Raw genomic sequence first — 26,356 nt, 5'->3', positions numbered from 1 at the left:
ATCAAATACGATACACTGGGCTTTAAAGGGTTAATCAAGAAAAAACCCTTGAAAGTATCCAATCAAGTCAAGAAAATGTTCGAGGAGGTCAGTGTGCCGCTGTCAAGCGCTAACCTCGAGAGACGCCTTCATGAACGGACAGACAGAGGGTTTACGACAAGGTGCCACTTTGACAGAAAACGTCTAAAAGCAGATGAAACAAAGATGAATTTGTATCAGAATGATGAGAAGGAGAGGAAACTATGGAGACCTTGATGGAGGTAATGTTATGGCATGGAAATGTACGGCAGCCAGTGGAACGGGGCCACTGGTATTTACTGATGATTCAGCCAAATGCTGCAAAACTGATCAGACAGCGTTTCATTCTGCAAATAGATAATGAACCAAAGGATACTGCAGGAGTTTCTCGAGGCAAATGAGTGGGATTTTCTTCAACTGTCATGCCAGTCGTCTGATTTTAACCCAGAAGAGCAGCGTTTCAGTCACTGAGGACAAAAAGAAACTTAGTCTTTGATGTCCATAACTTCTAGACATCATACAGTCATTGGCTGCCAACTATTTAAAAAAATCCTTATATTTAATTTTATGGTAGCCTCTGACAATGTGTTAAACCCCTTAAATTAAAGAGAAACGTCTACACTTAAATTCCACATTGACTGACTGATTCAAAATCTACTGTAGAGGGACAAAAACGTAAAAAAAAATTTGCCTTTGTCCAAAAAGTTATGGATCTAATTGTAGACATAGATAAAATAGAGAAACATGAAGCATCATTATACCTTATTACAACAATAAAAACTTTGGAAAACACAAGTTAAAATCTATATTTTGCTGTTTTCTAAACGTGGAGTTCATGCAGTTGTGTCTGGAATAAATTATTTAATACGATTTTTTTGCAACCTGACAGTCAACAGGGACGCTCACTCCAACCAAACTTAATTACATGAGCGTGTTTTATTTGTCTCTGTGCAAGTTCATACCCGTTGATAGGTTGATGGAACTGGTTGACAGGTTGCATTGCTTCCTGCACTAAAGGGTTTCAATATCACAGAGCAGTAATACAAGCCCACCAGCCGCTATGAAAAATAAATTCATTCTGGAAATAGGTTTTTAAACAAGACGAAGAGACAGTAAATCCACTTAAAATGATAATCTCACATCATTTCATGTAAAGATATTAACAATTCATGGGAGGCACTTTATTTTGACAGAAGCTGATAGCAGTTTATTCTGGATCAATACATCATGCATTCCTTCAATCAATGCTCAGACACTTCTGAGTAACTCGGGGTTTAGCTTCATGCTCCTCTGGCAGATTTCTGTTTTATTTTCTGGAAAAGCAGTCGTGACAGATAGAGTGCACTAACCAGTAAAAGTGTGAACTGACAGTAAAACTCCAGCAGCAAAAAGCCTTAAACATCAATTTAAGATATTGCTTCTGGTAAGTTAGTTATCTGCACGCTGTAGATCATTAATTATTAAACAAATAATAAATGTTGAATTTTGAAGGTGCTGGCAAGCCATCTGTATTTGGACCCCATCATGAAGTTGTTCACTGTGCTGAATCTGAATCAACAGCACGTGGGCAAGCATGCTGATGTCACGTGGCATTGGACAGGAGTACCGGTGGCCATATTTCAAAGTTCCCTCAGGACGTTTAGCTGCAGCAAAGCAGGGCATCAAACATCTATTGCAGCAACCGCAGCACTGAAAAAAAATGGGAGCACAGAGTGCAGGCAGATTTCTGTGGCAACACCTTCATTTTGGTATTTAATCACAAAACAGGAATATTGTTTTGTTTATGCCCTTCTTTGACTTTTACCCAAACTGAAATATTTGCTAAATATAGACCCGATCAAAAGTTCAAGACCACTTAAAAATGGCAAAAAAAAAAAAAAAAAATCATATTTTGGTTGGATCTTGACAAGGTTCCAAGTAGAGCTTCAACATTAAGCAAGAAGAAATGGGAGTGAGACAAAGCATTTGTTTGAACATCCTATACTGAAACAGGCTGTTTTATAGCCTATCAAACGTTTAGGACCACATGCCTTGAAAAGCAATGTGCAGAAATCTGTGCAAAAATGTGGATTTATTGTCATTTTCTGTCAGGTGGTCTGACGCGCTGATGGCAAAACACCTTTCCTTTTTGAACGTGGTCGGCTGCATAAGCAGTCTCTCGCAGCACGCCGTCTCTGCTGAGGCGGGCGCAGTAAGACGGTCATTTGGAATTTCTTAAATGATCCTGAGGGTTATGGAACAAAAAAAGTAAATCGGAAGATCCCCCAAAATTTCCCCAGCACTGAGCTGGTGGATCCAATACGCTGTCAGTCGAGACACTGGACGATCCTCGACCCAAATTAAAGCCGTTACTGGTGCCGACTGCAGCCCCATAACCATCAGACGGCATCTGAGACTGAAGGGCTTCAAAAACAAAACTCGTCCTCAAAGGCCTCGTCTCTCTGAATGCCACAGAACCGAGCGTCTGGACTTTGAGCGCCAAACATGGGACATTGAAAGGTGGAAGGTTTTATTCTCTGATGAGAAAAAAATGTAACGTTGATGGTCCTGATGGTTTCCAACGTTACTGGGATGACAGGTGGAGGGGGCGCCATAATGGTCTGGAGTGCTTTTTCCTTCAGTGGAACAATGGAGCTTCAGGAGGTGCAGGGGTGTCAAACGGCTGCTGGCTATGTCCAGATGTTGCAGAGAGCATCCCTCCTGACTGAGGGCCCTCATCTGTGGGGTAACGATGCCCGCAGGACAAGGGACTTCTTCCAGGATAATAACATCACTCTGTCGGACCATCCTGTGTGTTCCCCTGATCTAAATCCAACTGAGAACCTTTGAGGATGGATGGCAAGGGAAGTTTACAAAAAACAGTTCCAGACAGTAGATGCCCTTCGTGCGACTGTCTTCACCACTCGGAGAAATGTTCCCACTCACCTCGTGGAAGCTCTTGCATCAAGCACACTGCAACAAATTGTTGAAGTGATCAACAATAACGGTAATTACTGATTTCATGTTTGGAACTTTGTTTTTTGTTTTGGGGGGTTATTGGGATTTTTGGAGGTGTGGTCGTAAACTTCTGATCAGCTGTAAAACAGCCTGTTTCAGTTTAAGCGTTGTTTTCAATCATTTGCACGCTCACAAACTGCTTTGTATCACTCCCATTCCTTCTTGTTGCACGTTGAAGCTCTACTTGGAACCTTGTGAAGATCCAAACATGCAAAATATGATTTTTTTGCCATTTTTCAAGTGGTCTTAAACTTTGGATTGAGACTGTATTTGAGGCTTGTGGACAAATTTGGTACAGGTACCAACGGTGTCCATATTCATGGATTTTGCTTTATCAGCAGGTCAGGTCATCTACAGTACTGACTGTCACCCATTTGTATAGATATTGGTGATGCCCATCCTATCACTTCTCCCAGTATTTAGCATAAGCAAGTTTAAACAGATGCTACCATGAAACTTACCCTGCTGAGGACTTCACTTAAGGAAACCCCCTATTTATCGATCAACTTTACTGAAGGTGAACAATCCCTTTTTCTTTCAGCGTTGAGCTCGTTTGTGATTGTTTTTGTTTGTTTTTTGTGTGTTGAAGATGTTTTCCATTCCTGTTTTGATTTCATTACCATTGTGGTGATATTGGGCTTTGGCTCTTAACTTATTTGAGTATCTGAGTTCTGGTTTTATTGAGCTTCGGTTTCTGTTTTGAGCTCATTATTTCCTCTTGTGCTTTTAATTCTTTCAGTGTTTCCCTCGACTCCTGTCTTAAAGGTGCCTGTTCCTCTGTCTCTGTTATTATATCTGGTGTAATGTATTCTGTGTGTGTGTGTGTATTTTCTATGGACCCGTGTGTGTCTTTAATAAAGTTAAGCTAAATTAAACTTGTCTGTGTTTTTGTCTTTTGGTATTCTCTTGTTTTACTTTGCAGGTTAATGTTGTAAGCATTATTTTTCCAGTCGTCCATGTTCCAATTCTGGTGAGCACATGTGAACTGCAGCATCAGTTTCCTGGCATCTGGTGTGTCTTTTGCTGCTGCAGCTCATTTGCTACAAGGTCTGACGTGTTGTGCATTAAGAAAGGCTTGCCTTTGACTAATGTGTGGTTATTTGAGTTATTATTGCCTTCCTATGAGTTCAGAGCAGTCTGGACATTCTCTTATGACCTGTTGGAACCCTACAGATGTTTGTGAGGGAAAATCCCAGAGGGTCAAAGAAATTATTTTGTTCAATACTGAAATCACATTATTCACTGATTTAAGTGACAAAAATTGGGCTGAGCCTTAGAAATAGTTTGAGGAGCTCAGTCATACAGGAGGAGCATGCTGCTGCTTCACATCAAAAGGACCTAGTTGAACTGGTTCAGTCATCCATACAGGATGCCTCCTGGGGACCTCCCAGGTGAGGTGTTTTGGGCATGTCCCACCAGCAGCAGGCCTCAGGGCAGACTTAGGACACACTGGCTGCTTGGTAATGCTTAAGATAGATAAGGCAGATGGATGGATTTTTCAAGATGTAAATGAGGTATCATCTGATTAAATATGCTAAATTGCAAAAATGGTGAAGTGACAAGGTTTTGTGAAATACACAACTATGTGTGACATTTCTGCGAGTCTAAAAGACGTTTGCTTTTAGTCTCTTAACTTTTGATCGTGGGACCATCATACCTGATAAACGTCACTATGTTTAAACTGTAACTATGAGCATTTATGACATCAAAACACCAGTTGTGTAAGCGTGTTTTTGCTTTTGTAGATTATTTTGAAATGTTTTATAGTGATATTAGAGACTGAAAATGGGAATAGGTGGGTGGTTGGTAAAACGTTCTTCACCAGAATGAATCCAGGCTTATAAAAGCAAAGGAATGTTGTAAGGTTGCCTTTTCTGAAGAAAATGATTACCACAGTAATCAGAGAAATAGATTTCTGTTATGTAAGGTAACAGTGTTATTGTGTATATGCAGACCATTCAGCTGTACTCGTCCCTCTGACACTCATTTTGAGCAGGGAACAGCTTTCAAGACAATAGTGCATCAAATTTAATCAGAAGAGTTCAAACCACTTTTGTGCCTTCCTGTCCTTGATTCACTCACAAGGTTTCCCATCACTGTTTCCTTGTTTTGCACCCGAGAGCAACATTTAGTCAAACTCCTAAACCATCATCCGCTGACAGGTCACACATCGCTCAAACTCAAGTTCTCTTTCCATCTCTCTGATGGTCATCATCAATGTCAGCTTTCAGTATTTTGCAAACCAAACAGACAGAGCGAACTGAGAGAGAGAGAATTAATGAAACAGTTCATCATTTTCTCACTAAATGAGAAGCTCTCCGTCCTAAACGCAGCACAGACAGTTGTTTCAAGCAAAGCATCAAGCCAGCCTGAATGAAAACACTGCTGCACCGTGTGAAACAGAAGCCATTTGTATGGATTTCCCAGGAATCACGTTCTATTTTAATAACGCTGCCTTCTCCCTTCTGAATATGGTTTGACAGCGCATGGTTTTGTGGTAAAGAAAATAGCTTTTCAGCATGTCATCATTAATAATTCACTTATGACAAACAGCTCTGACATTTAAACTGCACTGGGTGTCTGCCTGACACTGACAGGGAGACAATTATGAAGGAAAAGGAGTCCAACACAGGGAGAGACCGATTCTCTCTCAGCTGTGTGCAATTAGAAAGGTTCAGGCCTAATATAGTGTCGAACCTTTACTCGCAAAACACTGATGGAAGAAGCTGTGATGACCTTTACAGAACTCAACCGCTGACCTAAAATTGAGCCAAAGAAGAGTTTCAGTCACTCTAAGGACAAAAACAGGAAGCTAAACAGAAAGTGTTTAACGTGGCGGTGGAATCACCAAAACAAGCAGCGCTTCATGACTTTCAGATTTTTGGGTTTTGTGTGCAGTTTTGAGTTGTATTCACACGTCTCCTGTGCTTATGAGAGACAAATGTGGGATAAAAATGTGTAAATGAGCTGCAGAGCAACTTATTTCCTCCCAGGCTGCAAATGCACTGATGTGTGAGAGCCTCTGAGGGCACCACAGTGCAGAGTGCTCTTCCTGTGGTATTACTTTGTGTGCAAACATGAGGAGAAAATCTAATGATTCAACTTTGAATTCATGGATGAATTTACTGTCATGAAGAGTCTAATTACTGTCAAACCTTTTTCTGCACCTTTTGCCCTTTTCTGCACTTTGCTTTTTATCTATTAATCTCGTCTTTTTAGAAGCTACGATTCCTCCCTTGTGTGTTTCCCTCTGCTCCGATTACCTGCTGTGCCCCGATTTGTATCACCTGCGTTTTATGATCTCTCCCTCTCTTGTGTATTGGTCCTCCCTTCTGTGCCACTTTGTCACAATGTAGCCTTTGCCTTGTGTCTTTTCTCTTGGTAAAATCTAAACTTGTCTTTTTAAATTCTTAAAATTAAATGACAACAATACTAACTGGCCAACTAATAGGTTATTTTTAGTACAGGGCAGCTGTGGCTACAACTGTAGTTTGCCTCCACCAGTGTGTGAATGCAACAACTCTGTGGGTGACTGACGGTTTTTTTAAATTAATTTTATTGCTATGTCTGGTTTTTGCTATTGTATTACTATATTTATATTGTACAGCACTTTGGTCTACCAGGTGTGTCTTTAAGTGCAATAGATGATGACAACGACAAATGAATGAATGAATGAATGACTGAATGAATGAATGGTGGAATTGTGAAGCACTTTGAGGGTCTCAAAAAGCACTATATAAATGCAATCCATTATTAAAAAATTAGAGTCAGCGTACTGACTGCTCTTGCCTTGGTCGCATTGAATTCTCTCACCACTGATAAAACTGGTAATCAGAGCTTTGAGTCTTGCTGTACAGGTTTACCGAGCTAAAAGGAAAAACATCGAACCATTTTCACAAAAACTGCTGTGTAGCCTCCTTTTTATTATTTCATCAAATTACGACATAATTAATTATCAGTAAATATCATTCATTCAAATTTAATTGTTAAATATAATTACTCAATGAAATATCACTTTTATCATTTATTAATAACTTTTACAGCTTCATTCTTGACTCTAACATGGCTGGTAAAAGTCATGTTATACTTGCACAGTGGTGCATTAAGATTAAAAGGAATTTCAACTAGAGCTGCTGATTTCATTTGTTTTGTTGATCTTTGTTACAGACCAAATTATTATATTACAATTTTTTACCTGATGATGACTGGATGAAAATGAAAGATCCACCAAAGCAATTACAGTTCATCCTGAGGATCACATAAATGTCTGAGCCAAATTTCATGGCAATCTATCAAAGATTTACTGAGGCATTTAACTCCAGCCCAGACATGTGAACCTTCTGTTAATGCAAGAGGCAAACACACTAAGAAATCAGGCAGACTTTGCAGTGATGAATGGCAGAAAATCTTATGCATATCCATGTCAATAGGCTGAGATATTTCACTTCTAACAAATCAACACTGTTACACCAAGAGTTATTCCAACTAGCATGGCTAAAATTTACAAAATATGGGTCTTACACTCTACAATTAAAAAACTCAACCATAAGACCTAATAAGCTCTTTCTTCTTAAAGTGGCTGTACGAATAAATAAGTTGTGCCCAGTGTGTGAAGAACCAGACAGACACTTCTGTAAACAGGCAATTTTTCACCTTCATCTGTGGGGGATGGAATTACATGCTCGCTCTAATCAGAGTGTAATCATGGGAAATAAATATCACACAATTTATCCAATCTTGTAAACATTTCTGCCAGGAATACTAACAACAGGTACAAGAAACACAGGCCTGTGCAGGAAACCACATGCGCTCACACACAAATGCAAAGCGACATTGATGCACTCGTGTCCTCGTCTGCTATGACCACGGCTGGATGTGAAGCACTGTGAAGTATTGCATGAACTCTTGAATTGACGTCCCTCGATAAGTCTTCGGGGTGCTGATTTTTTAATGCGTGTGGTCAGCAGAAAAACAAAGAATCATATTACAGAGACAATAACTCGTGTCATGAAAACATTTGTGAGAAGTCTGCAAGTGTTTTATTGCTACTAAATATTCCAGTCAACAGTTAGTGGTATTATAATAATAAAGTGGAAGCGACTGGGAATGACTCAGCCACAAAGTGGTAGGCCACGTAATATCACAGAGCAGGCTCGGTGGGGCGTATAGACATCCAAACTTCATGTGGCCTTCAGATTAGCTCAAGAACAGGCCATACAGAGCTTAATGAAATGGGTTTCCGCAGCTACATCCAAGCCTTACATCACCAAGAGCAATGCAAAGCTTCAGTGCATTGCAGTGGTGAAGCCATGCTGGACTCTAGAGCCGCGATGTGTTCTCTGGAGTGACGAGTCACGCTTCTCCGTCTGGAAATCTGAAGGACGAGTCTGAGTTTGACAGTTGCCAGGAGAGCGTTACTTGTCTGACTGCATTGTGTCAAGCGTAGTTCGGTGGGGGTGGGGAGCCTGTTTCTTAAGAACTGCATTTGGCCTCTTAGGTCCATTAAAAGGAACTCTTATGCTTCAGCAGACCAACATATTTTGGATGATTTCATACTCACAAATTTGTGGGAACAGTTTCAGGATGGTCCCTTTTTGCTCCAACATGACTGACTGGACAAGTGTGGTGTAGAAAAACTCAGAACACCACCCGGATGAATTCAAGTGGAGACTGCGAGCCAGCCTTTTCATCCAACATCAGTGTCTGACCTCACAAATTCACTTGTGGAAGGACAGTGAAACATCCCCCTAAGTACACTCTGTTATAGCTACAAACGGTGGGCTGATATAAAATTAAACCTAATGGATTAAGAATAAGATGCCACTCAGGTTCATATGTGTGTGAAGGCAGATCAGTAAATAGTTTGGGCGGTATGACTGATTCAGCTCAGTAACTGTTGCAGTATATTCTCTGAAAAGCAAAAGTGAAACCGAGCTGAGCAACCAGAGGAGTGTGCTGTACCTTCTGCTCTCTCTGGTAGGACTCAATGTTTTTGTGAGTTTTATTGCTAATGATTTTTTTGGAAAGGTTCCATTTTGAAAATGTTTTAATGAGTACCCTGTGGCTTGTTCCAATTCACAACATGAACTCTGTGCCAAGTCAATAAATAAAACAGTGCAATTTCTCAACACGCCTTCTTTAACCAGTGGTTTCTATGAAAACAGTGACACAAGAACTTGATCACTTATATTGACTCTATATTGCTCAGTTTTGCATCTGAAGGGGAGAAAATAAACACGCAATTAACCCATTTTTGGGTCTCCAGCACCGCGATGAAGTGTTGGTATTTACTGGTGTACTGAACACTCCTCTTGTATCCTCACTGCACTCAGTCACTTAATTCTCATTAATCCTGCATCCATTTACCATAAATATGGGCTGGCAGAACTTAGGCGGGTATAAGGACCCTTAGACAGAAGAGTTCAGAGCAGAAGAAACAGAGCAAACCCAGATGCAGGTGTGATACCAGAACCAGTTTTTAAAGTCACCATTAGGGTTACACCTGGAATCCACATACAATAAACATTTCAAAGATAATTACCCAGACTTTCAAGAATATACTAAAGGCGTAAAGCCCCATTTCAGTGTTGTCACTTGTATACTGAGTTTGTGCTTACGGTAGATCGTCATGCCATTCTTTCAGAAGTCTGTTCAGCTTCCATTTCCAAGTTCAGCTTAATGAGTCATGGATTCAACATATGCTGCCATTAGTTTAACAGCTCTAACTGCCTTGAATCTGTGGCTTGCAGCATTTAAATTAACCACCATTCCCACTCAGCCAGCAGCTCTTCTTTTACTGTTTCTCTCTTCACTTCGATAAGATTGCTCCGGAAATTAGGATTTTGTCTGCAGCACCTAATGCCGCTGCTGTCTGCTAATGAGCTTTTGTCTTGATCAGTGCAGGAAAACAACAAAGAACATTTTTTCCACACTTGCTGGATTTCATAGTATAATTTTATACTTTTATTCAAATACAGCAAATGTGCAATTTTACATCCATGAAAGTATATATTTAAGAATAGAGGCGCTGAATATTCAAACAAGTGCTTCCCAACTTTATACTGTAATCCTCCCAGTTTTTAGGCCTATAAACGTCTCTTCTTCTAGAAAGAATTGCCCAATGTTGAAAGGAATATAATCACAAGCCCTTTTTAAAAAGCCACGAGTATATCCTGGGACCTCGGCAGAGGGCATCTAAATGCCATCGTCAAAACATGGCCAACTGTGCAATGACACTGAATACTGTAATAGTGCACTCGAGCTTTTGTAAAATGTGTGAAAAATAGACAAAAATTAAAACCTGCCACAGGAATAAACATCATAATATCCACCTGACTTAAGCGGGAATCACTGGAGGAGAAAAACAAAGCCAACATGGCAGCGCCAGAAGTGTTGCTCCTCTAATGGCCACTTGAGGATTGGAAGTCAATTCTCATGGAATAAAAATGTAGCTGTTCACAGACCTTTGTGGTAGGCCTGTAGGAAAAAAACAAAAATAAAAAACTAGTAGTCGAGCAGTAGAAAAAGTTAAAAGAGTGTAACGCGAACCTGAAATGGGGACTGTTAGCTAGGACTCAGCTACAGCTAATATATTTGAAAAGGCAGAACTTTTACCTTTCATGGATTTCCATTTCCCGTTTGTGTCACACTCTCACTACAGCTTGCTGCTTGTGACCAAAGCAGTCACAAGGAGTTTTTTTCTAACCAGTCAGTTACCAGATGTTCACAGACTGATGACTTACGTTTGCGGATGGAGCCTTGTCCACTTGATCCTACACTGACTGTCACAGGCCCAATTTAACATCCATGTGGTAACATGTATGCAAAACCTCAACAGACACTATAAAACTTGGACAGATGTGAAAAGTGACACCAATGTGGAAGCACCTTAAACCTGCAATATATCTGAAGGCCACCAGATGGCGATAGCTGTAATTGCAAAAAGACTCCTGGTCATATAGTAAACACTATTTTATAAGTCCTGGTCGTTCTATGGCTCAAAATAGAGGTTTATTGTACTTATTGGCTAATGAACTGAGACTGAAAAGTCATTCACCACTTAACAGTTTTACAGGCTGAACCGCTCCTCTTGTCACTTCCAGTTTTTTTGAAGCCTTAAGATGGCGATGGTGAAAACGCTGAATTCAGAAATCAACTTAACAGTAGCTCTGCCCACCTTTTATACTGTTTGTGAGTTGCTAATGTAACAGTGTTTCTGTGGTATTACTTCACTTGCCACAAATGTCAGCGTAATGGGGAAACAGCGCCCCCTCTCGGTGTGGCCGGTTAGGTTTGCTGCAGTAATCGCTGCCAGTCTGCTGTAGCTAAGTAGTACAGACACATAAAACTTGTTTGATCAACTGATGGGCACCGAGTGTAATCAGTGCTCAGTGGACACATGTCCAACACCAGTTTTATGTACTTTGCATTTGTTTAATATTGTGTTAAACTGTATGCTAAAGCAGAATGCTAATGGGATGTTCTGCCGTAGTGTGCTGTGCGGAGTGGTGTGTGGCGTGCCCTTTGCACTGATACAACACCGTTGTTTCCATTCGAGAAATAAAGTGGCGACAATCAATCAGAGACTCCTTGTCTTCGTAAAAACACAACACAGAGTCGATGAGTCTGTTTGGGCCGGCCTGTTGCAGTGGGTGAAGCAGAAGCCGGTTACACACTAACCAAGCATGCTAGTTGAATACTGCACTCATGTTCAAATATGGAAAGGCGTGCATATTTTGTATAGAGTCACTGATCTTACAATTTCACCCATTACTCATTTCATTCACACGTACTCAGACACAAATCAACACAAAGGTCAAGCAGGACCAGAAACATATTTGGTGCTTTCCTCTGTTGGTGACCAGCCTCCTAAAGCCAGACTGATTCCAGCTGATCACTGTCATCAGCATCAAGTTAATGCCGACTCCAAACACTGCTATTTCATTAAGATCTTCCGAACGGATGTTAATATCTTAACCGCTATGTTTGAAATGCAACACACACACGCACCTGCAAAGACAGACACAAACACACAAACACAGTCCACTCCTGATTAAAAGACACGTTACTAGTCTTGGATGCTTAATTGCTTCCTGTACAAAGCATGATATCAAGTGTTTGTTGTTTCAACCTGTCTTTCAACTAAGCTGTGTGTGACAAGCTAATATTTCATTGGTTTCCCACAGGAATTACATAAAAATGCCAAAAGACAAAATCCGTAGCTCATTATTTTTCACAGAACAAAGTGTTCAGAGGAAACAGTCCAGTGACTGCTGGTCTACACTATACAGTTTCTTTCCCCCTGTGGAGCATAAACATGCCCATCAAATGAATCACAATGAGACTACAATACTGTATATTGTTAAGGGCCAAATCTGATACAGATCGTGAGAATGAATGTATTTGTGAAAGTCCACAGCAGACTTATTGGCCTTGGTTTTTCCTTTTTGAAATGTTAACTGAACATATGGATTCAAGTTGACACCAGAGAGATGTTTCAGCGTGTCCATCCTACATTACATAGTTTACTTGTTTAGGCCATTAAAAAACATTGATGTCTCAGATTTTCTAGGTATTAATGGTTATTAAAGCAAAAAATGTTTTTTCCAGTGGGGAAATAAGATTCCATATAAACTAATTTGAAATAAAAGTAGAAAGTAAAACAAAACAAATACATGGCCTCATTAACTATAATGACTTAAAGAGATGTTCATGAGATGTGGCTGCAGCTTGGTCTGAAATCAGACTAATTTGCTTTGAAAAACAAAAGCAGGTGTGCAGGTGGGCTCAGGTGCATCATCTCATTTTCCATCCTCCGTGTCAGGTAACTGAGGGTTTGCTGCTAAGTGGCTCTGAGAGGTGGATGTTTATGGTTGTAATGATTCCTGACTCACTTTAGTCATTGTCCCCTCAGCAGCACAACTATAGATCAGTCATGTAGTGTTGTAATAATTATACTAGGCAGGGCGGTGAATAGTAATCTAGTCCATGGCCGAGCATCTCCACAGGCCTGGTTTGAATGGTTATCACCCACTTCCACACTACTGTCACATGGATTTAAATATCAAATGCAAATTAAAGCAGGAAAAGTTCTCAATGAAAACTGCTCCTCTAACTGATTCACGTTAGTCTCTTTCCCACTCACACTTATCCTGCATTCAGTGTACGTCATCTCTGTTCCATCTGTCCTCCCACTATGTGCTGTCATTCTCCACAGTCCTTCATCTCTTTAACTATAGATATACAGTAGCTCAGGTTAAGACGTGGCATCCTGTACCTGCGGTGAAGAGGATATGAGGGGAGGCACAGAGGGTGCCAACACCACTAGAGGTGAAGCCTCAGCTTCAGCAGAGAAACCGAGGGGGGCATCACTGATATAATCAGCTACAAATTCCACAGCGCTGCAGGGCAGGAAACCATTAAATATATGCACACACATGCACGTGGTACGAACATGTGAATGAGTACACACATACTCGCAGACATCACACAGTCAACATAGTCTATAGGATTGTTCACTGAGTAAGCATTAGATGGTGTTTTTAATATGTTTTCAGTGTGTTAAAAATATAGTTTGAATGAAAAGTATTTACTAGACCTTCGCATATGAAAGACTCGCTTTAACTCAAACAGGAAACAATCACAAGATGTGCAAAAGTGACATAAAAATGATTTGTTAGATGAGGCTGAATCTACTCTTACGATACGTTTACACACACATGGGCATTTTTATATACAAAAATATTTCTGTCACCAAGAAAAAGAAAAAAAAATGTCAAGAACATGCCAAAGCAACCCTAAATGTGTGAAACTGTTGGTCAATCAAAAGCCTACAAAAGAACACGGAGCACAATCTAGGGTAAAAAAAAAAAGGCCCTGAACCCATGTAAACAAGGAAACTATTCACCCGCCAAGGAGACTTTCTAGTTTCAGTGGCCAAAAAAAAAAAAAAAAAAAAGCATTCATGTTTGGACAAAAGGCCAAAGTGTGACTTTTAACAAAATACTCATACATATGTGGGCAGGGCTGGGGTTGTGTTTGCTTGACATCTCTTTATCTAGAAATGAATTCAGGGGGCTTGTCCCTGCAAAGACATCTCGTTTGTTAAATTCTTCCACGGCAGCACGGTTCTCCACCTACTATAATCAGTTCTCCATTCCGAGACACTCCAATACGTAGAGGAACTCAGTTTTTGGTTTCATACCACTTGTCAGACTGTCTTGGATATTGTTGCCCCTCTAAAAATTAAGCATCCTAAGACAAAGCTTGAACCCTGGTTGAACGATGAAACCCGTGCTGCGAGGCGTGAATGTCGTAGGGCTGAGCGGAGATGGAAAAAAGATAACTTACAGGTCTCTTTACAAAGTTTAAGAGAGTGCTGGGCCTTATATCAGCTTACAATAAAAGAAGCAAAGCGGAAACACTTTGCAAACATTATTATGGTGAATTATCAGAAACCACATATATTGTTTAAGTCAATTGAGACTATTTTAAGCTCTCCCTCTGCTCTTAGTTTTGAGCCTTCACTTGAAATGTGTGAAAGGTTTCTGCACTTCTTTATAAACAAGGTAGCCTCGGCTAGGGCGCAGATTATTTTGCCCACATCTGACCCCTCTGATCTTCCAATTTGCTCAGCTGTCTTTCAGCAGTTTGAGTCGGTTACTCTTGCTCAGCTACAGGAGGTGGTGGATCATTTAAAGCCTGTAGGCTCACCTTATGATCCTATCCCTCCCCTTTTTCTGAAAGAAGTTTTTTCTACCATAGGTCCAACCATTTTAACCATTTTAAATAGCAGCCTTACTTCAGGTGTGGTTCCAAAGAATTTCAAAGATGCAATAGTGCAACCACTTCTTAAGAAACCTGGGCTAGATACAAACGCTGTTGAGAACTTTAGACCAATATCTAAGCTGCCCTTTTTATCTAAAGTCTTGGAAAAAATTGTATATGACCAATTGATCTCATACTTGAATGCACAAAACGTTCAGGAGATTTTTCAATCTGGTTTTAAAGCAATGCATAGCACTGAATCAGCACTTTTAAGAATTTTTAATGATATATTTTTATCATGTGATTCTGGTGAAAGTGTCATTCTTATTTTACTCGATTTAACTGCTGCATTTGACACTGTAGACCATGAAATTTTAATCTCACGTTTGGAGCAGTGTGTCGGTATAACAGGTGTGGCTCTGAAATGGTTCAGGTCTTACTTAACAAACCGAACCTTTTCAGTTCGCTTAGGAAACTGTGAGTCCTCCCGAGCTCCGCTGTCTCACGGAGTACCACAGGGTTCCATTCTGGGCCCTATCCTGTTTTCACTTTATTTACTTCCATTGGGCTCAATTTTTAGAAAACACAGACTCTCTTTTCACTGTTATGCAGATGACTGCCAGATTTATGTTCCTCTTAAAAAGAAAGATGGGTCGTCTGTCAATCGTTTACAAACATGTCTGGAGGACGTCAAGTCGTGGTTGGCGCTAAACTTTCTTTGTTTTAATGATTCTAAGACTGAAGTAATGGTGTTCAGACCTGCCTCCACTGCTGTTCCGTGTGTTGATTTGCAATCCCTGAAATCATTCTATAAACCAGAGATTGTTAATCTGGGTTTTAAAATGGATCCTGAGCTTAAGCTTGAAAGCCAGATCGGGTTGGTTGTAAGGTCTAGTTTCTTTCATCTGAGGCAGCTGGCCAAAATTAAGCACTTTCTTACGAGACAGCAATTTGAAACAGTAATCCACGCTTTTGTAACCGTTCGGCTGGATTACTGTAATTCTCTTTATTTTGGGGTGAGTCGGTCTTCTATTTTTCGACTGCAGTTAGTCCAGAATGCTGCTGCACGCCTTTTAACTGGCACTCGTAGATACGAACATATCACCCCAGTTTTATATTCACTTCATTGGCTGCCCGTGCATTTTAGGATCCATTTTAAGCTGCTTTTATTTGTTTTTAAATGTTTGTCCAATGCTGCCCCATACCTTCATGGTCCCTCAGCTCCTCCTGAGCGTGCCCAGGACTAATCGTAAGCTCAGAGGGGATCGGGTGTTTGCTGTGGCAGCACCAAAATTGTGGAATGAGTTGCCTTTACATGTTAGACAGGCACCTTCCTTATCTGTTTTTAAATCACGTCTTAAAACATATTTATTTACCTTGGCTTTTAGCACAGCAGGACTTGTTGATGTCTCTTAATATGTTTCTTATTAATTATATTATTTTTAATTTTAAGATATTTTATATGCAATTTAAACTGTTTCCTCTCTGTTTTATATTTGTAGCACTTTGGTCAACATTGTTAGATGTAAAGTGCGTTATAAATAAAGATGCTATGCTATGCTATGCTCTATACGAAGTCATTGCCATTAGCTAGTTAGCTTAGCTAATTGCTAAGCTAACTAGATTAGCAAAATGTTAACTGCTGAGTGGTCCAAGTGATGTCAATTTCACCATCAGACAGCTCGACAATCTGTGCGGATGCAGCATGTCTGCCTGTTTAGGGTTTTTTTTTTCTTTAACCACAAGAGAATTTACGTTACACGGACTGTGGATCCGCCCCAGACTTCAAAGAAGTACAACAGGAACTCGACCATCTCCAGCTGTCCATGTCTGTGACCACAATGGAGAACAATCGAGCTGTAAATGTGGCACTAAGTGAATTTCGTTGCTTTATGCAGATTGGTTTCCAGTCCTAATATTAAGCTAAGTGACTGTTGTCTGTATAAAAACATGAAAAGCTCGTATAAGTGCAAGAGTATTTTTTTTCTAAAATATTTCTTGACTGATTTGCAAGTGTGTGTTTGATGCTATGAATGGGGAAAAAAAAAGTTCTTCCCTTTAGAGAAAAACATGACAGAGTCACTAGTTGTGAATATACTTTTGCTGAGACTGATGTGAGCTGTAATCCTCAGGCTACTGGCTCTGTAACATTTACTGTATATTTGTTTTATACATTTAAATAGGAGATGTGGTTTCACACTCCTGACCTGAGCTGAATACTGTTTCTAATGACAAACAAAAATAAATAGCGGCCCCGACAAAGCTGAACACTGAATTGGTTTTACTAGTATTGCAGCAGATTTGTCCGCTCTGTCAAAATAAAATTTGGTCCCCGGAGGACTGACATGTCTGTTTACAGAATGATAAATAGACACCTGGTGTGCCACAGAGGCAAGTCTACAAAACAAAGAAGAGAAACTGCAGTTTACAGTACACTAAATCTGTTTCTGCTTTATAGCTTCTCTGACTTTTGAAACCTAGCCACTAATCGTCTGGAGATTGGATTTTGTCCCAACAAAGGTAAGTAAACCAGCTGGAACACCACAACATAGTAATGGTACTATAACATATCAAAACATGTGTGTAACTATTTTTAATGGTGTTTTTAAAAAGGGTTGTGGTCTTTTATAGGCACTGCAGACAGATGTGAGTTCTGGATTTTAGAGCACTGGATTGCTGAAGAACAGTATTGGGAGAAAATAAACCTTAAAATTTGGATTTTAAGTTCAACTTCATGGTAATTTAGCAGGTAAGATAAAGGGATCTAAGAGTGTGTATCATCAGCCTTATACTTACTCCCACTCCTTGCGTCGCGCCTGAGGTGTGCTCTGAATCTTATGAGCTTGGTGGGCTTTAACAATGTCTCTCTGCTCAATCAGTCCACCCCGACGTCTCTTGATCACATTAGGACTGACTGCCATATCTCCATCCACCCCAAGCATCCCGACTCCAACATCAAAAGTGGAAACCACATCAAGGGTGAGACCGAGGCGGTTTGGGTGTAAAGGAGGAGCGTGGCCAGACACGTGTGAGAGGTGGAGGGTGTCATAGCTGGTTGAGAGGCTTTCGGGCTCCAGGAGGGAGTGTGATTCAGGATACAGCTTTGACCCTCCACCCAGTCCTGCGCGATGCTTCTGCCAGCTCTCGCAGTCCGCTGGGGATGGGCGGATGATGTGGTGCCGGGGGGTGCTGCTACCACACATTGCCCCCACAGCCAAACCACCCACTGGATAGTCAGGCCCTCCTGGGCTTCTAGCATTGTGGTTCCCTGTCAGAGACTGAGAGCTAACCGAACAGGAGCCCATTTCCAGCATGGTGGGGAAGCGCCTCTGGATCTCAGCATAGTGCTGCAACAGAGAGGAGAAGGAATGCAGGAAAGGAGATGTTAGAGACGTAGAAAATGAACACAGTCATCACTGATATCAAAGACACCATCAAACAGATACTTTGTCTGGATCTCATATTCAGCTGAAATGGCAGTGGAAACACTAATTACAGATGACAGCAAATACAAATGTGATTAAAAAGTTTCATTTTTGAATATCTATCCTTATTAGGCTTCTCGTGATATATGAGGACACGACTTGAATGTAGATAGGAAACCTGTAAGCTGAGGTTTGGGAGCTCTTTCCAGTATCAGTAGTCTATCGTTTGGCTACTCAGTATTCTCATACTGTTAACGTCTTCTATTTCCAATATTCATCCACAGTATAATGTGTTCTGAATAAAACTGTATTATTAAAGCTGAATCTATCACACAATATGAACATTTTTTGTAAAACAAAGACACAAAGGGAGGCTTTGTTTATGCTCTTGAAACAGACTTTGTGCATCTACCTTCTATCCACTGGAAACACAGACACTCGCTGTTTGGGTGGGTGGCAATACAAGTAAAAAAGCCTGAAGACATCCGGCTACTGTATAACTATGCATTTGTTCAGCTAAACTCCTGAGGTAATTTGCCAGTGTCCCAATAGCTCTCAGTGTCCTTAGCTGACTTAAAATATCAGCAATCCTCCAAGTGTCAGAACCAATTAGATAAGCTGTAATAACACAGACTTCAAAACAAATGGTAATATAATGCTGCCAGAGCTGTGTTTAATTGTGCAATTAAGAAGAAAAAAACTGAGAGGGAGAGAATTTTTATCAACCCGTCCTCTCCTGTCATGCTGCACATCTCACTTGTACATCACGCAGCCTCTACGTTACTGCAGCTCACGCTGGAGCTCTCACCATCTCAGTTTGGCAAATGATCGATCGCTGGTTTTACAGCCCCTCTGAGAGGAAAGCTTCTAAATAACTGTGTGTGGTGAAGCTGCTGCTCAGTAAAACGAGCATAGTGTAGCTGATAAGAGGGAAGAGGAACTATGCCTCAGTATTCTTACTCATTCATTAGGCTGAGGTCAACACCTGAACATTGCTAGGCCAGCTTGATTTGATGACGACTTCCGCTACGAATCTACACCTCCTTAAGAGGTCCCCACTAACGCCTCCACATATGAAAAGTTGTCACAAACTGAATGAAAATATAGTTACATGAAGTGAAATGTGTCAAAACATACAACAAATTAAGCATTGAACTTTTATCTTTTCCTGAGGCAAGGATGACTGTCTCCACTCAGCAAGAGATAATGGAAGTGGGTCAGCTGCTGTTTGTGTTTGTACAAATGCTGTTTAGCTGCACTGTTACAAAGTCTAACAATATACTCTCTCTCTTACCGTCTTTTAGCTAATTTTATTTTATTTTAAATCCCACTTTACTGCTCCCCTTTGTGTCCCCTTTGGGAAATTTTAGTAAGGGCCAGATGTTTCCCTTTGGAGGAAATTTGTCAGATATCGTCTGCTGTAGCTTGTTTGTCATTATTCCACTTTTAGCTTATATATTAATCAACTTTAAAAGGAAATAAAGTACTGATGTTTACAACTCTATTTGCTGTCCCAAAATTGGTAAATATTAAATTAATCAACCAAAGTGAATGAATCATTAAAAGAAAAACTTGGTTTACATCTTTCTTCTCCAAGGGAATCCAGGTGTGGAGTCTTTGGGACCATGTGTTACCCAAACATTATATATTATAATGATAGATAGATAGATTTTCTTTATTTTGGGGGCACTTTCTAACAGAGAGGCAACTTCTATATGCTAAAAAATTGTTTAGGGATGTTTTTCAGAGTAAAACCATTAAATATTTGGGCGATCGTGGCTCAAGAGTTGGGTGTTCGTCTTGTAATCGGAAGGTTGCCGGTTCGAGCCCCGGCTCGGACAGTCTCGGTCGTTGTGTCCTTGGGCAAGACACTTCACCTGCCGCCTACTGGTGATGGCCAGAGGGGCCGATGGTGCGATATGGCAGCCTCGCTTCTGTCAGTCTGCCCCAGGGCAGCTGTGGCTATAACGGTAGCTGCCTCCACCAGTGTGTGAATGTGAGAGTGAATGAATAGTGGAATTGTAAAGCACTTTGAGGGGTCCCGAAAAGCGCTATATAAATGCAATCCATTATTATAACAGAAATTGTGTGTGTGTGTGTGTGTGTGGGGGGGAGGAGCATCAATTTCATGTCACCTGACATGGCTTATATTATACTGTGCAAAAGTGTTAAGTCTCCTCTCTTTTCTTTACATTTTGCTTGGAAAATTGTGACAAGGAGCAGCGATTTATATTAATGTGCAAACATACATGGAAATACAGTAAATAAGGAAAATAAAAAACAGAGTTTAAAATATTCTAAGGAGCCTGAAAGTCAGTGTTTGGTATGACCACCTTTCTTCTTCAGCATTGCATGAACTCTATGAAAGCAGCCTTCTTGTCTTCAGCAACAGTTCTCCAGGCTTCCTGAAGGACATTCAAAGCTCTTTGAACATTGGCTACCTTTTAAAAATGATCCCATACTGCTTCAGTAATGTTGAGATCCACGTGCTCTGGGGAGGCCAATCCATGTCTCATAGTGTTCCATTGTGTGTTTTCCTATTCAGGTTTGCTGTTACTGCATTGACAGTCTGTTTGGGATCACTGTCATGCTAAAAAAAACCCACTGCCATCAGATACTTTCCAGGTGAGTCAAGACTTTTGCACAGCACTGCATTTTGGTGTGGCAGCAGACCACAAGTCAACACTGTCTGCTGAGGTCAAATGTGGACCAAGGAAAAAAGCAGATGTGACCCACATTTTGGTTAAACAGTCTGCTCTGTGTGTTCTGGCTTCAGCCAGACCAGGGGTGCCCAAGCAATCTGTGGCAGGGAGTTTGTTAATATTGCCAAGCAAACTGAAGAGGCACTTGAGCTCTTCTGTGGAAAACTTGGGCTTCAACAGAGCGGTGGATCTGAACCGAGACTATTTGTTGAACAGGATGAAACCTAGTGCAACTTATTGCAATGCAAAATGCAACAACTCCCGATGATCAAAAGTGCTTTGATCTGGCAACATAATCAAAAGAAGAGTTGATGACATGTCACGTCGAATGTCACGTTACAGTTATAACTACGTAGAATCGGTAACAATGTTCAGTTCTTACACTAACTGTCACGTGCCAGAGCATCTTTAAACCACAATGCTGCCGCTCATCCTCCTCTCTCCGTAAAAACACACACAACAGAAAGGAAGTGCTGTTTCAGAATCAAATCAAATTCCTGGAGGTCTTTATTGATTGGCAAGACCTATCAATTATCAATCAATGCCTTTAGCACACATTAACAGCTTTTCTTTTTAAAGCACACAGTCAGGCATTTTTTTATAGTTTCTGACTCACGGTGCTTGTAACATCTAACATCTTCAATTTTCTGCTCCTTGTGGAGTTAATGATGTATAATAACAAAGCTGGAGCTCTGAAACGGTGAAACTGATGGGAACAAAGTGCTTAATAAATATAAACTGAGCCTTTGACACAAAAAGAAAGAAAACAGAAAGAAAGCAGTTAGTGCAAAGTCATCCCATCTTAGCAAAAGTACATGATGTATATACACAAATATATGAAGTTGCTTATGCATACTATTGCCCATTGTGTAGTTCCTGGTAGGGAGGCCTTAGATATGGCAGGAGAACTGTCATTGATCTGCTGGTTACAGAATCCATTTAGCAAATTATGTTTTCAAACTGGCTGAACAGGATTGCCCACACAGCAAGATAATTTATGCAGATGCTCACACTGAGACAATTAGAACTGAGCATGATACTCGATGACGTTTCACAGCAACATTAATAAGAAAATGCAACAACACAAAAACTTGCACTCAGAAAGGCACTGTTTTTGTGGTCGGTCATAATAAAATAAAATCTAAAAACACTTACAAGACATCAAAAAAGTTTTCTTAAAAAGATAAATATACTTTATACTAGAGTGCAAAATAGCAGCTCCCAAAGGGTGAGAGCTATAATTTCACACAGAAATTGATGATGGCAAGAAATATATGACAATAAACATTGACTTTACATTTCCAAAGCACAAAGCTACTTTAAGTCAATCCAGGCCTCATCAGCAAACAGTGAGTGCCTATCTACTGCTCCGTGAGGGAAAGGCCATTTACACCATATTTGTCTATCTGGTTTTTGAGCTACAGGTTATCCAGTTCTAAAGTGACTTTTTTATGGGCGCCAACCATCTGCTTTTACAAGATACAATACAGATACAATGAGATTTTAAAACATCAATAAAAAATACAGATATGAGTAGGACACCCTAAATAATCCCCTTAGTGCCTTTGCACTCCTCTAAAATAGTTTGAGTTGGATTTAAATGTATTGTACAAAAACTGGAAAAATAAGTCTGTGAAGAGTTACAGGAACAGGCTGATACCACGTTGCATCTATTTCAGGGGTGTCGAACTCCAGGCCTCGAGGCCGGTGTCCTGCAGGTTTTAGATCTCACCCTGGGTCAACACACCTGAATCAAATGATCAGGTCATTCCCAGGCCTCTGGAGAACTTCAAGAGATGTTGAGGAGGTCATTTAGCCATTTGAATCAGCTGTGATGGATCAAGGACACATCTAAAACCTGCAGGACACCGGCCCTCGAGGCCTGGAGTTCGACACCTGTGATCTATTTTAAAGGTATATTTTGATATTGATATACGTTTAATCAATACCCATCAGTGTCTTATTAGGCTGTTAATGGGCTCTTTTTTTTTCTTTTTTTTTTTTAAACTTCCAAGTATCTGCACAGCAGTCATTCATAAATTCAGGAATTCTGAAGACTCGGAGTAGATCCTACGTAAAAAATAAATAAATAAAAATCCCACAGGGCCCACACGATCTGAAATGTTTACTCTAATCAAAAAAGAAAATAAAAAATCTAAATGCTTGTTAAAAAAAACAACCAAACAACAACACAGGCTGTTGGCTGTTTGTTGTTAATACTACTCATGTAAAGTGATACAGGAAATGTGACCCACGTGTCACTACGACACAAACTTCAAAACAAGAGCAGTAATCACAAATTAACCACCTCCTATTACTAGTTTGAACTGATTTTTTTTATATGAATAAATGCATTAATATGTAGCTGCACAGTAATGAATTTAAACTGAATTTCTGTTATTACTGAGGCCTGTCTGCAGTACCTTCACAGCCCACCAGGGGGAAATGGCTACCCTGGGCTTTCTAAGGTACACAAGTTATTCCACTTTGATTAATTAATTGATTATTAATTCATGTTTTCCCATTGTTGCTTACAGATATTCATAGGAAGAGGCTTTGTGATGTTTGGATAGTTAGCTTAGCTGCTTGAATCCAGTTTTATGTTGATCTAAACTAATCGGCTGCTCGAGGTAGAGCCAAATAGCTCCTAAAATGTCACCCTGCCATTTACAGCTGTCATAAAAAGTCAGAATGAAGATTAATGACAGAAATAAAATTAAGAGAGAGTCATTTATTTCCATCCATCAAATTTTCCCTGCTTTTATATCATCAGGGGAAAAAACAAAAAACAGGCTGGACTTCTAAGAAACATTTATGTAAGCCAGCTCTGTAATGTAACCATTATTAGGATCATTATTACAGAAAAATGCCACCAACCCAAAGACAGGCACTGACCACAACGCTTTAGAAAACACCTACACTGCAAGTCATACTTAAACATCAAGGCTCCACTGCACTGTGGCTCCCCCTCACAATTATCAAAACCTTACAGCCAGGGAAGTTGATTGTGTGCTCATATAATTCTTCAGATTAGCTTTTAAAAGGTGGTCGTCGACTGGCTGTACTCAGTCAGCTTTCACTCCCATAATCAGAATTTTTTCATGAACAGCTAATGTGTTGTTCACAGCCTTTGATGACTTCTCGGTCGCTTAGCGTCAGATTAAAAAAAAGAAAAAAAAAGTTAGTTTTCACTAAAACTGAATGAAATTGTTACAGGGGCCAAACAGTTTTTACGGTCTTTGCTGGAAAGCCAGGTGTTTCCAGGTTCATAATGAGGAGTGAAGGAGAGGCTGAGGCAGGCGAGAAGCCTTCTCACACCTGCTGCCCCCATTAGCCGACACAACTGCCTCATTGCACCTCATATTTCACCATATCCTTCCACCCAGCCGGAGTGTCAGCCTGGTAAGCGGCCAAACCAAACATGCTTCAGGAAGCGTTATGTCATCCGAAACTAATGGGCAGTATGTTTGAGGGAAAAATCAGTGGCAACACTTCAGCCAGCTGAAAATAACCATCTTGTTGGTAGTTGAGGTTCAGGATATTCAGCGTCAGTGTTGAGAAAGCTTAAGGGAAGCATTGAGAGTACAAAAGGGGAATGAGATTAAATAAAACTACAACGCCTGAGGAAAACTCCACAAGGAGATAAAAGCCACCAGCAGTGGCCCCAGTTGGCAATAATATTTCACGTGCAAACAAAACATTTTATTGGATTTATACAAGAACAACAAAAACCAGCTGAAATTTGCAGAGACGGACAAATTCTGACACTTAAATGCTGTATGAGCTGGAGAAAAGTGCACACTGTGAAAGTACTGCGTCAGAAGTCTAATTTCCTCAGTCTCAGCTAGCCCCTGACTTTGAACAGCTGCTCTATCTGAAATACAGTCACTGCATATTATTGCACTAAATTATACTGAGTGCATTCGGCAGTGCCAACATTTACATATTAGATTTACAGCTTTCGGTAACACGCTGTGGTACAGTTAGTGAGCCCTTAGAAGCAGCAAAACATGCAAACGTTAAGTGTGACAGGCAGAATATTGTCCACCTTTAAAACTTATGAAACTAATGCACAGTTTCCAGCTGAGGCCACAATAACAGAGGAGGCCAGATAATATGTAAACGAGATAAACTTTTTCCACTGTGCTTTGCCAACTCAACTCACACCCACAGAAATGTCCCTCTGCCTCTATTGTTGTCTCTGCATCATTAATTCAGCTCCTCTGTATTTGGGAAAAAAATGAAAGGTATGTAATGATGGGTTTTTCTTTTTTGTTTTTGTCATGCAGCGCCTTCTGTGGACTTATTGGAAATAAAATCCATTACCGTCTGGTCCTTTCTGGTCTTTTTTGCTCTGGTGTTGACCAGGTCCTGCACGTATTCCCTTTTGTTTCATGTGCTGTCTGCGCCGTTATGTTTGTCATTCAGCATGCAGCTTGCACACTTTCCATTCAGATGCCGCCATTTAATATTTACTACTCCGAGTCTGCACGGTGCTCTACTTGCCATTTATTTCATGCATCCATTGAGTTTAATTGTATTTTTATTCCACGTTTCTTTGCTTCATTCTACCAATATGATGTGTTATTCTGCAATAGTCATGGCCCGGTTTTCCTGCAGGGTTCATTAAAGTTTCATGTTTTCATTCTGTAAGTATTGGGCCATAAACACCGAATGACCTCGGTTAGAATAGATCAAATTGTGGGAAACCAGAGTCAGGGACATTTGACAGCACCCAGGGTAACTGTATTTGTGGATCAGTTTCACTATTATTCTTTAGATTAGACTCTTGATATGCACACAGACTCTAAAAGTAAATAATATTCTTTTAGATCATGTTTTATGTCTTTTACTGAAGCCACATATTCCACAGCACAGAGCCATTAGAAGATGAAAAGATGCTTCTCAGAGGGATCCTATTGCTATCATGACCTTCTAGCAAAGACCATTATGCAATAGTGACCCTTTAGATCAGTAATGATCACTAATAGGAACACTTCACACTTATGCTCTAATCACTGGAAGGTTCAGAGGCTTCAGGGAGCAGAGCAAAGGCTGGAATATTAGAATCTAAAAAACCTGCCAACTTTATTTAATAATGTATTTATGAATTAATGAAGCAACAAACGATCACAAGAGGAAATATCCATCTTTCATGATGTTTCGATGCAGAGAGGTCAAGAAAGATTACACTTCTTTGTCATCTATGTCTGTGAGGGACCACCGTGAGAAACCCCAGAGCCCCAGGTCTTATAAAATCACTGAAAGCTATAAACATAGCGCCTCACCGTTACAGGTAAATCATATTTTACAGCTTGCAGCAGGAAGCGTAAGGAGCGAAAGAAGTCGCTGCTTTTGGTATAAACAAATGAATCTGCAGTGTCGCTGGTTTACAGTTGCACACTAGATAAAAAGCTTTGATGGAATTTACTCTGAAATGTTTTGGAA

General features: G+C 40.3%; 1 protein-coding gene across 2 annotated transcripts in view; it reads right to left on the bottom strand.

Moving 5' to 3' along the window:
• Nucleotides 1–26,356, bottom strand: part of LOC145424181 (uncharacterized) — a 43,977-nt gene that overhangs the window by 14,580 nt on the left and 3,041 nt on the right. For both annotated transcript variants that reach the window (XM_080297216.1, XM_080297217.1), the window contains exon 3: nt 17,578–18,128. In XM_080297216.1, the coding sequence (XP_080153342.1) occupies nt 17,578–18,095 (518 nt within the window). In that variant the 5' untranslated portion in view covers nt 18,096–18,128. The remainder of the gene's footprint in view (nt 1–17,577; nt 18,129–26,356) is intronic.

This window comes from Astatotilapia calliptera, chromosome 23 (genome assembly GCF_964374335.1).
Source record: "Astatotilapia calliptera chromosome 23, fAstCal68.1, whole genome shotgun sequence".
Lineage (NCBI taxonomy): Eukaryota > Metazoa > Chordata > Actinopteri > Cichliformes > Cichlidae > Astatotilapia > Astatotilapia calliptera.
Note: the sequence above shows the minus strand (reverse complement) of the source record. Positions and strands in the feature narration are given on the sequence as shown.